The 13,634-nt window shown below is 42.6% G+C and overlaps 1 protein-coding gene across 1 annotated transcript in view; it reads left to right on the forward strand.

The window, feature by feature from the left end:
* LANCL2 (LanC like 2) overlaps nucleotides 1–11,751 on the forward strand; it is a 28,366-nt gene extending 16,615 nt beyond the window's left edge. Inside the window, exons 6-9 of the mRNA XM_035316940.1 lie at nucleotides 3,469–3,651; nucleotides 5,732–5,908; nucleotides 9,278–9,350; nucleotides 11,146–11,751. Coding sequence (XP_035172831.1) covers nucleotides 3,469–3,651; nucleotides 5,732–5,908; nucleotides 9,278–9,350; nucleotides 11,146–11,261 — 549 coding nt within the window. The 3' untranslated portion in view covers nucleotides 11,262–11,751. The remainder of the gene's footprint in view (nucleotides 1–3,468; nucleotides 3,652–5,731; nucleotides 5,909–9,277; nucleotides 9,351–11,145) is intronic.
* Nucleotides 11,752–13,634: the final 1,883 nt, after the last annotated feature.

The raw sequence follows: 13,634 nt of genomic DNA on the forward strand, positions 1-13,634 counted from the left end.
TGTGTTCAGCACCATGGCTCCTCTAATGTTGCTGCCAGGCCTCCAGCTGAGGGCTCAGTTCTCTGCAGCTTACTTCCAGTCTGTCAGCAGGGTGTTCCGTTTGCACGACGAAGATGTACATCCTTGTCCCAGAGTATTTTATACCATCTGTTTGTGAATATGAATGAGTTGCCCCAGCGCTCTATAAGCTAAAGTTTCCTGTCCTCAAGAAAGTCAGGTGTCTTCCCTCATCCTCATCTTCATACTCATCAGAAGTAATCTGATGCCTACAGTTAGACTGGCTAAGTATTCATGTACTCACCATCCATTCCTCTTATCTTCAATTTTGTGCTGTTTTTCAATGAGTGCATCATTGATGCCTCCTGTCTTTCTGCCTTCCATGTCCTTCATCTCTTCCCCTGAGATTTTGTTTTCCCCTCACTATTTTGAAGCTTCTGGAAAAACTGTTGTTAATCACACATTCATCTTCAGTATACTTTTATTATTTTTATATTCTTCCTCTTCCTTCTTTCCCCCCCCTCTGCTCGAAAAATCTAGTGTTCCTGATCGTGTTTATGACACCTGCTCTCCTCTTTCTGTTGTCCTGAGATTCTTCTCTTCTGTATACCTCCTCCTTCCAACACTTAAATCCATTCTCTCCCTGCTCTGAGATTCTCAAATAAGATCATGATGTTTTTCAAAACAGACCTGTATATGTTTTTAATGCTGTACAATCGGAAAATGGAGCCTTGTGTTTCATTACAGAAGATGGCCATAGAGCTGCAAAATCTGTATCGTACCTTCCTCTGGTTTTGAAAGGTGCTGCCAGTCTGTGTACCTTTGTAAGTGGTAGTTTTCTTACCAGCTCATGCAGAAATGACTTTCCTTCAGGCAAGTGGAAGGAATGTACATCCTCTCCTCACAGCCTAGAGGTGTGTACAAACGTTCATTGCAGAAGTGACTGAGATGGTATTAGCTGTTGCCTTCTCAGCCATTCCTCATTTGCAAAAGATGCCGTGACTTTTTCCCATGTTTCAGATGAGCTCACACCACTTCCACTAGTAGCTCAGGCTAAAGCAGCTGACTTTGCTGTGGAAGTAGCTACTGCTCGGCTGCCTGGGGTCCATGTCTTAACATCACTACAGCTGTTTTCTGCAGTGACCATCTGACTGGGGCCTCAGGATGCTTTAATTTACTATGTCCTTATCTTCACTTCCTGATGCCTTTGACAGGGTGGTCCATCCCCTTCCAACTACCTCATCTTCCCTGGCTTCCTTTTCTCTTTACTAGATTTTCTGAGAAACTTCTGTTCCTTTAAAGATGTCTCTTTAAATACTCCATCCTTTATTTGCTATTCAAGGTTGATACCAGAAAAAGTTGTGCAATGCTTTTTGGTTTAAGCAGAAGCTACTCTGTCTACACGGTAAAATCGTCAATATCTTTGCCTTTACATATAATTGCTGCTTTTCAGAATTACCACAAAGCCATTGTTTATGCAGCATTAGATTACTGTCTTTTCACTGTACATTAAACATTGTGAGTCAGAGTTGAGTCATCTGCTGCAGAAGATGGCACATTGGAGTCCATCCTTCCCCCCACCCCTCCTACACTATTATTCTGTATTTTCAGCAAGGAATTCACTAGATGGTTTGTTGGGTGGTTGTTTGATAACAAAGAAAGCGTCCAGCATAGCACCAGAGATATGAAGGCCACTGGTCATTTCTGTTTAACACCTTTATGAGGGAACACGTATTGCAGAATCTGCTTGCAAAAGACTTCTGAAAGAATAAGAGCTTGGCAATGTTAAATTAGTCCTCCAGGATGCAGAGGGGGATATTCTGATACACTAGCAAGGGAGTCTCTAGCCCTAGCCTCTTTCACTAATACCGAGACTAAGATGTCTGTCTATCATTGCTCTTGGCCAGCTACCACAGGACACATACCACTAGGTTACTTTTTTGCTGTTGACAGTTCTGTGCTGAAAACCTCAGCAGTTTAGGAGAAAGAACTCTCTTGTGCTCAGATCTTCATGGAAGCACAAGTAGAGAAGGAAGGTATGTAAAGATCTCTGCTCTTGGATTTACCTCCCAAGGACGAGCACAAGCTCAGTTAAGCCCTGGGCTATGCTTGCCTTGCACAGCTCAAGACTGAATAGCGCTTACTGCTGGTGCCTGTCTTTGCCTTCTGCTGCAGGTTTCCCATGTGAAATGAGAATCCTGAAACAGGGACCTTTCAAACCGCGAAGGTCAGTGTCTGTGTCAGGGCTGATCAAGATGTTCTTCATGAAAAGCTGATCTATATTCAGATCTAGTTCCAGGTAGCATCATTGAAGGTGACTGTTCCACTTAGAAGAGTGCAGAGGTGGAGTTTGCTCTAGGGACCTGGTGGGTAGGAGCTCAGCAGAGATTTCCTAGCTGAGGTAAAGTAGAGGCTTTTGGTTGTGTCAGGTTACTAAAAATGCAGCTATTGAAAGTGTTCCTTCATTTAGCTGTAGGACTGTGAATGGTAACAGCATGCTCACTCATTGAATGCAAATGTGCTGGAGCTGGTAGGAAACAGTAAATTTGTAAGACATAATTAGCAAAGTTACATAAAAAAGCTCAGTTATTAGTTTCTATAGTCTCCAATTTCTGCAGTTGTTCCCACAGTGTGCTGGAATTCCATAAATCATGTAGGCTGTGTAAAAATAGAGAGCTCTGTTATGAAAATACTGTGAAATAGGCTGGTAGAGAAAGGAATATCAACTAAGAACCCAACAGATACACAGATTCTAAACTTACAGTTGCAGGGAGTGCAGAGTTTGATGGATGTGTTTGCCTCTTGGAAGGGACATATTCTAAATAGAAGAAACGGAAAAGAAAAACTGAGAAGAGCCATCTAAGCATAAGTGTGTAGAACAAAGACATTTAGTTACATTGTGAAGTAGCTGTTGCTTTTGACATTAGAAATGCTGATTTATAGTCCATAGCTTCAGGCAGTTTTGTTTAGGAAGGAAAACTTGATAAAACTTTGCCAGGTATGCCACTACATACACTCTTCTTCATTTATTGGGAAATAGGACAGGTTTGTCTACATTAGTTATTTTTAAAACATGCAACCCAGTGTGTTTCAAGAATGTATAATAAGCAACTGATTTATAAAACTGTCTTTCTCCTGAAGTGCTTTCTCTATATGAAGGTGTAAGTGGAGGCCTGGGAGTCTTGGGGTCTGCATTCTGTTCTCAGTTCTTCCATAGTCTTTCTGTGTCACCTCAAGTAAGGTAGGTAGCAAATTGGAGCCCCAGTTCCTTTGTCTCTACAGTTGCTGTAACACACTCTTCATAGTGGTATTGCAAGCAGACGTTAATTAAATCTGTGTGAAGTGATTGGAAGTATTTGGGATGTAGAGCACATATGTAGGGTACTTGAAAATAGGGCACATAATTAAGTGTTGATACATGATTTCTTACTACTCCTGTGGTTTTGTTTCTTCTTTCTGTATTGTCTTCAGCCAATTGCGAACGTGGATCAGGAGACACTGACAGAGCTGGTGAAGCCGAGCATTGACTATGTGCGTCATAAAAAATTCCGATCTGGGAACTACCCGTCATCACTGAGCAACGAGACCGACAGATTGGTTCACTGGTGCCACGGTGCCCCTGGAGTCATCCACATGCTCATGCAAGCTTATAAGGTGAACCATTCTGTGTTTATACAGACCTGTATTTTTACAGACACCTATATGCAGGCCTGTTAGATTGTAAGGCTTGCATTTTAAGTCTTTCTAGATTTAGGCTTTCAAACAAGAGCCCTAAGCTAGACACCTAAACATCTCAAAATACTTGCATAAGGAAGTTTGTAAAGAAGTTATAAGTGGGTAAAATGGCGTCTCAGGGTGTTAGTGGTTACAGGACTTCAGGTTTTCTTGGAAAAGGGCCATGTATTTAAACAACTTGATATCAGAGTCCTGGTTCTGAGAACATTGACCTAAATTCTTTGAAACTTTATCCTAGGTGCTCCAAGAATTATGTTGGTTTTAAAAAATGTAGGTTCATGTGTCTTGCTAAAGAATGTCTTCCATAAATTACTCCATTATTAAGGTATAGTACTGGAGAACCTTATGTCAGAACAAAGATCGCAGGCCCCTTTACAGGGCATAAATATAACCTCTGAGCTACCGTGAGCCTGCTGTTTGCTCTTCTTCACCCTTAAATAGGTTTGCTATCTCTCTGGAGTTGTGCACTTTTGATTTGCATAACATTTGAAAGCGTGCCATTTAATTACATTTATGCAAATTAATGCCTTCTCTTGACAACCCTCCTTGGCAGATTCCCTGGTCGGCCTCAGGGTGGGCTAATGAAAAACAGGTTTGGTTTATGGAATAATTACTTGTGCTGCTACCTGAAAAGTGAACTATAAATCTCTTAGAGTGCTGCTGAATGCAGCAACAATCGCAATTGCTTTTTCTTGGGACTGTGGTAGGAGGCTGACTTAATACTGCAGTCCCTTTTTTCACTTCTTTCCCAATGCAATGTTTTCCCCAGCAGAAAATGTTTTCCAAGAGATAAGAGGGAGAGGACCAAGTTCTGCTTAGCAGTCTCCTTTCTTTTCTGTCCTCTTTTTTATGTTTAGGGTGATGGGGCATATGATGCTTTTCTTTTTCTCCTTAATCTGCTTTTTGAAAAAGTTACAAGAAAAATTGGAGCGGGTTTTGCTGGCTGTGCTTTCACACCAAGCAAGGAACTTGTGATAGCAGACAGCAGCGTTTGTCCTGGAAATGAAATGCTGTTTCCAGGCCTTTGTTTGAAGCTTTACAACTGAGTAGCTGGCCAACCCTGTTCAGAGAGAGGGACTTTCTTTATCAAGCTTGTGGATTTAAGAATCCTGCATGTTAATTGCTTCTGTTACTTTATTAAGTCACATCTGTGAAGAGGAGGCCATCTCCAAAGGACTGTGTCTATAGCAGTGCATCAATTACTTTCTTTGTCTTGTTGATGTGTAGTGTGACCTAGACAAAGGGGAGCACAGAGCAGTCTTAAGAAAACAGAAGTCAGTGGTGATGTTCACTTCTATTTATTTATTTATTTTTATTTTTCTGCTGCCTCGGTGGAGACTATGCATCTAAAATGCATTTCAGTTGCATTCATTTTGTAAAATTGGTCCTTTGTCCAGCTGGCTAGTACCTCTTGAGGATTTCAAATACAAATACTAGTCAAGGTAATGGATTGTTCCTACTTGTACTTGGGATAGAGGAAAGAGCCCTGTCTATGCAAAGAGATATTCTCATGCATTTTTCGACATGGAATTGAAGGCAGACAGTGAGTAACCAGCAGGTCTTAATCAGAAAGATCAGGAACTGGCCCTTTAGGGCCAGATCTGTTGGCCAGTATTCTGTTACATTTCTTGGAGGCAAGAATTACTTTTCTGTATTTCAAATCAAATTATGTAGTGGTTAGGAAATAGAGGGGAGAAGCAAAAAAGGATCATGTACCTTTCAAATAGATTACAGGCTGTGGAACAAAGGACCTTGAACTTGAGGGTTTTTTGTGTTTACTGATTTCAGAAACAAAAACTTGTTTTTTCTTTTTCCCACACAGAGAAAGGAGAAACAACTTAGAAGAAAGGCAAGTCTATGGTAGATGGAGTCTTAAAATCCAAAATATAATATATATGAAAAACTCCACCTCCATAGCAAAACATCTTCCAGGCCCAGGATCATTTTGTAATCATTAATACTTCAATTTATATGTTTATTTTCTGTTTTTGTTCTGCAGACTTTTAAAGAGGATAAGTACTTGAAAGATGCCATGGAGTGTAGCGACGTCATCTGGCAGAGAGGTTTACTGAGAAAAGGCTACGGGATCTGCCATGGTACTGCTGGCAATGGCTACTCCTTCTTGTCTCTCTATAACCTAACTCAGGACAAAAAGTACCTCTACCGAGCTTGCAAGGTGAGCTCTGCAGCATCCCAGCAAAATCACTCTTCCCCTTGACGTGTTTCATGTACATTCATTTCGTGCCTGTGCAGTAGAGTAAATAAGAGTGATCAGGGTAAGCTGAGTGCTACGTGTGGAGCTGTCTTGTGGGGACGAGATTGTACCATCACGTGCTCCCCTTAACTCACACCTTTGAGTGGATGACTTCAGCTGTGTATATGGGCATTTGCATCTTAGTGTGAAGAATGGTTGAAAAAACACGCAAACGCACTTTGCTGTGCTGTAAATAGAGTTGGAAAATCAGCCTGCCTGAACAACAAGAGTTGAATGTTATGTGGTGCTAATTATTCCATTGAGAGATCCACTGTCATCCTCAGCTCCTCCAGCGATACTGTTAGTCTTTTGTAATTACTTGTTTTCAGACTACTGTCTGTTTGGGGCTTTCAGAGCTCTGAATTGCAGTTATTAAATTGCTCACTTAGTTTTTTTTCATTAATACAAACAGCAGAGAAAGACGCAGTCAAAATTTTTCCACTGGGAGCATCCAGGTTCTGCTATCAGCTCTCACTATGCTAGCAATTGACAGAGGAGAAGGCTTTCTCTGCCTCTGTTTCCTGGTCTTACAAGAGGTGTTTTGTTTTGTTTTGTACTTAATTCAGCAATACTGGGTTTCATGCTGCATACGTAGCTACTTAACTGAGGTCTGTCTAAAGGTAGAGCAATGGGAAATTTGATGAGTTGCTTTCAAGGTGCTTTCAGATGAGCCACATGTAAAGCTATGGCATTCACCTCTACTGCTAGCCTGTTCATCAGCAGCAGAGCTTTAAAAAGTGGCTGTTCCTGTCACCGTATGTTTACACATGCATCAATCCATGAGGACACCTGTATGCATACATGCACCCTAGAGAAGGCGATGAACCCCTAATAGTGCCATGGCAAATGTGAGACCTTGTTGTGTGTGGACTCATCCATCCTCTGCTGACGTGCGAGCCACGCTACCAAGCAGGCGTTGCTTTCAGCACTACAGTTAGGCTCTCCCTGTCATCCTCCACTTCTGTACGTTTCCTGGGGCTCAGTGCAGCATTAGCAGTTCCTGCTCACACTGCATTTCTTGCCTGGGGGCACCCTGTAGCTCTGTACAAAAGCTAGAGGAAAACAAGCATACCCAGATCAGAGCCAAAGAAGGAGGACACTCAGATACCTGAAATCCCTTTGAGAAGGAACGTGTGGCAGTGAGCCAAAAATTATTTGCTGGAAGTGCCCAGCACAGTCAGGTCTGGCAGCACATTTGTTGCCATTCTGCATTTTAGCATCTGCAATGTTCAGTCAGGCCCCCTAGGCTCTTGCAGGGGAAATCTTGAAATGGGCAAAGGAGTTTGTTTATCTTTGGCATTCTTGAAATCTTCTTTCTGAGACAGAGCATGCAGGGAAACAACCATGCAGCTATATTGGTACCTAAAGGGAACGGAGGAGGCTAGATGGCTCCCCTCCCAAGGGAGTCTGATCACACCAAAAACACGAGGCCTAGAGGAAGAAGTCCCTGGTTACCTCTCAGGAGCTGACATACTGTTAGAGAAACAAACTGAAAGGGTCTGAAAGGCAGTTGCTCACTGGTTTGCACTCCTCCCTTTGTCTGCACAGCTTCTGTCCAGCGTTATCAGATGGGCTCCCAGGAGGCTGAGCTTCTAGCTAGCCTGCCTGGGACAAGTGAGAGGTGCTGCTGGCATCCTGGGCTCCAGAGAGCATCCAAGCCCCTCATTTTTTGGAGGAAGGAGGAGAAGGGGTGGTTTGATGTGTGTGTTTTTTTGTGTGTTTTTGTTGTTTGTTTGTTTTTGTTTTTTTTTCCTTCCTCATATCAAGACAAACCCTCAGAGGTCTGAAAGGCTGTTTCTCGATGGCCGTTCTTTTCCTTTTTCCTTGGGTTAAAAAAGACACTAATATGGTTTATTGGATCTCTAAGTTTTACTGAAGGTAAGGATTTATGAACAATGATAGTGTTTTCATTTAGTAGCCTGGGGATGTATTTCTGTAATTTCTGCTGAAGTTCCCAGGCTGGCAATAATAATAATAAGAGCTATTATGCAATAAGATGGGAATGTTGCAAGAATTGATTGTATTTCAGAAACGTGCCATAGACATGTTCTGTCCTCACGTAAAAGAGAAGAGTACAAGTTTGGTTTGAAGATTTATATACGGGGGTCCAAAATACTTCTTCATTTCTCAATAACCGTGGACCACGATGTTTGTGTTTGTGAGTTTATTGCTGGGTTTCCTCAGGGCATTCTCACATGGACACACACACTCACGTCCCAAGCGATGAAATCCATTCCTTAAAGATAACAGAGGGAGTGGGGGAAGAGGGAAAGCTGGGAAGGGACAAGTTACCACTCTTTATCCTCCTGTTTAATGGATTGATGGTTCTGGGAGCCCATTCACATGCTGCATAGCTCCAACTGTAGAGCCCGAGCACCCTCTAGTGAGTATGATGAGCTGTTTTCTGTAGCAGGCTGCCAAAACCACAGGGGAAGCAGGGAGAGTTCTTAGTTCTTTGCTCTGCAGGAATCTTGCACTTTTAGCACCATGTTTGGGATAAGCAGTGGTTTGCTTCCAGGGACAGAAATGCCAGGGGAACGTGTGGGCCTGTGTCTGCTCTGGGGAGCCATAAAGGAGAAATGGATTGTTGCTCTTAAATTGATCCAGATGGGGTTTGTAAGTAATCTATGTCTAGTGTGGCTACTGCAGCAGCGTTGATCAAACACAAGAAAGACACTGTTAGCTTGTTTTTAAAAGGTATTCCATCCTCTGCAATAAAATAGTGACAACCATAATTGCCTAACTGTATTTATAACGATTTTTTGTAAGGCTTAGGGAGAGAAAACAGATAAAGCTAAGTAATGGCAGCTGGAGATTTAATACTCTGAATCAGTGCATGGAAGTGGAAGAAAACAGAACCGCAGTTAACAACTCTCAGGTCCTTGGGAGGTGGATAAATTAAGTGCCAACACAGATAGGAACCAATGTTACACTATTAGAAAACTTCTGCCCTTGAAACGGTTCATAGCTGTTCTTGCAGCACTCTTCATTGATGTGTAGTGTAGTTGAATTAAAAAAAAAAAAAAAAAGAGTTAAGTACAGCCCACCTAATTATGTTGTTGTGGAGCTGAAACTCCTGCTGTAGAAATACATATCCTAAAAAATAATTGCTGCCATATCACGGTTGAAGTGAGACAAATTAATCTTGGATGGTGATTCCTGCATTGTTTCTCTGCTTACACTATTTTACATTTAATACCTATTAAAGTGCCTTCCCATGCAGATATTTAAGCTTGTGTTTAGAGGTCTTCAGCTTAAAATAAATAAGCAAATATTCTGTGTCTTCCACAGTTTGCCGAATGGTGTTTGGAATATGGTGCACATGGATGTCGTATTCCTGACAGACCTTATTCTCTCTTTGAAGGTAAGATGATGGTATTGCAGATGGTATTGTGTTGTATAGGATAGCAAGGATACCTTGCAGTTTTGGTACATGCTTGGGAGTTCAAAAATCTTTGGTAGTTCCTTTACTATTACAAAAAGAAAACCAAAAAAGTGCCAGCACCTCCCTCCTCCAAAGGATATAAAAAAAATAAGAAAATAAAAAAAGCATCCCTTATCTCCCCTATCTGGACTTTCCCTTCTGGTTGCATTTCAGCAGTTTGCAGTGTAAAGCCAGTGGCACTGTCATTCTTGAATAAAATTCTGCTGTGCTGATGCCTCTTAGCTTAAAGCAAATGAAAGTCCAGGCAACACTTCTGTGTTGGGGGTGTTGTTCAAGAGGGACTGGATGGAGGAACAGCTATGGGCAGGGGTTCTCAGAGTAATTGCTGGCCTGAGGGAACTGGACCTTTGCTGCTGTGATACTAAAGCAAGAAAAAGCTATTTTATAATATGAGTCAAGATCACCCAAACAAAAAGAGAAATGCAGAGTTCTTACGGGCCTTTCTGTAAGTTTAAAGGCGTCCCTAGATTCTTTTCCAGAGCTTTGTATGTTTTTTATTTGTAGTTTATTTTCTACGTCCTATCTCATCCGTATGTTTTAGAAACACAGGAGCAAGGAATCACAGAACGAGTAGGATTTCAAATAGTGCTGCTCCTCCGAGAGCAGGAGCATAGTGCGCCATCTATCAGATACACGTGAAATCACAGCAGACCAAGTAGGATTATTGTACAAGTAAACCAACCTGAGGCATAAATGCGAGAGCAGTAGTTATGTGCAAATACAAAAACATCCAAATACGGAGTTACTATGTTAATGTTTATGAGGAAAAAAAAAGTACGAGGATTCTTATTCCTGAGAGATCCCTTGTCTGCATTTGTGGAAGAAAAAAGCAGACACAGAGTCCGTAGTACAAGAGTTTGTAATTTGTTGAGGTACAGTAATGCCAACAATAGTCAAGGTGATTTGTGCTGCCACAGATTTTATTTTAGTTTTTAATGTCAGCGATTTCTGGGGGAAAGATCTAGAAGCCTCAAATTTAAGACCAAAAAAAAAAAAAGAATTTTGTTTGCCAAAATTGTGCTTGAAGTTGTTGTCCATTTCAGCACATATTGTGCATCCATGCACAATTCCACGGGAAGTTGCATGTGCTTCTTAGGGAATGGTCGCAATCACTTCGTTTCTATCAGATGCCTGTATTTAAGGAAAGTTCCTTCCTTTGTACGTGCTCAACTGCTGATACAGCAGGATCTTAGTGTGATCATAAAAGTGAGCTTTTATTTGCATGCTGTCTTTCTGCAGGGTACCTCACCCTAGTAGTTTGTCACCCTGTGAGTTTTATGAGATGCTGCTGGTGTCCATGCTGCAGATTCTGGATGCCCTCTTTATGAATAATGAATGAATGAATCAGTACATCATAGGAGTAATAAACTTTGCCTTTGTTTTTTAGCCAATGAAATGACCAGTGAGAGCTGCTGAAATTATGGGACAGTCCAAATAGGGATTTACTTTTTCTTAATTGAAGTAGCATTGAAGTTGTGCCTCTGAGAAGACAGTACCAGAAAGAACTCTGTTATTGCCTCAATCTTTTTAAATGAAGCTTGATTTCCTAGGCAAAGTACATACAGCTGACCATCCCTTTCCAGAAGCCCTAAGGTCACCAGTTCAAAAAGACCTCACAAGGTGCTAAGTTCTAACAGATGCAGTTGCGTTTGTTGTCAGCTATGCTATTTTCATGTCCAAGATGCACAAAAATCTCTTTCTGGTTATATTTTAGGAATGGCTGGAGCTATTCACTTCCTCTCAGATATTGCAGTACCGGAGACTTCCAGGTTTCCAGCGTTTGAACTTGGTCCTCAAAGAAGGGAAAACAAAGTGGAACAGGACAGCTAAAAGATTCTGTTAAAAGTAAACTGATGCCAAAAGAGACAAGACTGTTTAGTGCCTCTGATACAGAACCAACTCGACCCTAGCTGACGGATGGATAAACCCCGTTTCTCACTTCCCCTGCCCCAAGGGACCGTGAAATCATTAGCGCATGAATGAGAGAAGCCACATCTAAGTTCTGTTAGTGACACCTTCACATGTAGGACAAGAGAAGTCAAATTTTGAACTTTCTCTCTTTTGTTGTATTTGTCTTCTCCGGGTCTTTGACATGCTCTGCATGTTTATTGGTGTTGTCTGTTGATTCGAGTCTTTTGTTGTTAGCAGAGAGCTGTTCTTTGTGTGAAGCTCTGTCCTGTACCTTCATGCATGACCCATCACACCAACGTCGCTGACCCCTAACAGCAGTGTTGCTTTCTGCACTGTGGCTAGCGAGAGAGCTCCACTTCACACCAGAGAGTTCACTGTAAGACAGAGTCCAGCTTCACTGGTGAGCTGGTAACTTCAAAACGATGAAGAACATGTTTTATGTTCATAGTTTTCTGCATTTTTCTCATGAGTCCCTAGAAGCTGAGGCAATGGAGATCAGCTTTACTTGGTGAAGTGGTGTGATGCCATCACAATTTTCAGGAGTGTGGAGAGGGCCTGAATTAATTTTCTTTTGCTGCTGATTTGGGAGGGATTTTTTTTGTTGTTGTTGTTTTGGTTTGGGGTTTTTTGTTTGAAAGCCTGAAAGAGCGGCTGCCTGCACCTGGTTAGTGTGTTAGGCCCATAGTGTAAGGAGGAGATGCTCTGCATGGCGTGAGTTTAACAAACTGCAGGCAGAGTCACCCGTACTAACCTCCCTCTGCTGCCAAGAGAAGAGCAGGGACAGTGTAATTGTGCTTCTCCGCTCACGTACATGGATTTGTAATAAACCTCTCTCCAGCAGCACATAGTGCACAAGGAAAGGGGGAAGTCAGGGCTGTTTCTCATGCTGGTAACTCAGGATGGTAACTTGCTCCTGAACCAAGGAGGTGATTTGTTCTGGGCCCTTTCCCAGCCCCGTTGCATTTAGCTCATGAAATATGACAGGAGCAATAAATACCAGCTGCTTGTGCAGGCTGCAGAAGATTAATGAGCAATATGTAAGCCACTGCTAGAAGCTGTAATTGAAGTTATTTCTACTTAAAAGCAAGACAGAAAATGCCCTTTGCCCTTAGTTGACTGTGCTGTTAGTGCTTTGCTTCCCCCTGCGCTGTGATGGAGTTGTGAAGTAGTGGGTCCTGTCTCTGCCAGCAAGGTGGTACTCAATTCTGCCTCCACGTGCTCGTATCAGTCTGGGAGGAGAAGTGGAGCATACTGTAAGTACACTTACAGCATGTTCATGTTGTCCGGGTAATAAGTGTGTGTGCTGTTTGAGAAAGGTAAGTAAGCAGAGCACTCCCTCACTTGCTCAAGCTCTGTTGTCATTCTCCCTCTGCACCCTCTTGCCTTCCCCCCAGATCTTCCTGTGTTGTGTCATTCCAGGTGCTTATTTTAATTGGTACTTACATCAGTCAGGTGCAGATGTGACAGGTGCCTGAGACTTCGACCTTTCAGGTGCATATACGAGACTTGTGGGACATAAGCTGAATGCCAGTGCTTGCGGTCAGGCTTGGAAATGCATTGTTGCACCTGCATAAAATTCGGGCAGGTAGCAGTTGACTTCCTTAAGCTTCCTAGTATCTGTTGCCAAAGCCATTAAGATGCTAATATTTTCTGGATTTGGTTCTGCTGTTGCAGTAGCAACAGTTCCAGTGCTGGGAGAGCGTAAAAGTCACACCGTAGCTCCTCTGCTGATTTGTCAAGCAAATCATGGAGCAGGGCAGAGATTTTTCCACCCCTCTGGCAAAGGGTAGCAGAGTTGGTGGTGGGCACTGAACCCAGCTGCATCTGTGCAGCCAAGCAGGAGGGAAAATGCTGAAAGGCAGTGGAAAGAAGGGAGCTGCACGGCAAGCAGCTGTGGTGAAATGAACCTGAGCAGAGAGGCAGGAAGTGGTGGGATCAGTGTGGAACAGGAGGAATTGGTTACAGGAGGTAATGTACAGAGCATACCAGCAGAGGCCAGCTCAAATGAGGTATTTTGCCATGGCAAGCACGCTGAGGTCTAATGCTGTATTTCTTTCTTCATCCTGTGGCTTACTGCTCCTCCTGTTACCTATTTCCTCCTATCCATGGAGGAACCTGGCCCAGGGGAAAGTCTCAGAAATCCAAACAAAAGCAGACTTGGAGGTAGAATGCAGCCCTGATCCTCTGTTCCACATCATCCCCACTCCTTTTTCCTTCCTCTCCTCTGCAAATGCAGAACATGGGCGGTGGGTTAAGAAGGAAGGGCGCATCCCTCTGGCAGGTCTGCAAGAC

Source organism: Oxyura jamaicensis, chromosome 2 (genome assembly GCF_011077185.1).
Source record: "Oxyura jamaicensis isolate SHBP4307 breed ruddy duck chromosome 2, BPBGC_Ojam_1.0, whole genome shotgun sequence".
Classification (NCBI taxonomy): domain Eukaryota; kingdom Metazoa; phylum Chordata; class Aves; order Anseriformes; family Anatidae; genus Oxyura; species Oxyura jamaicensis.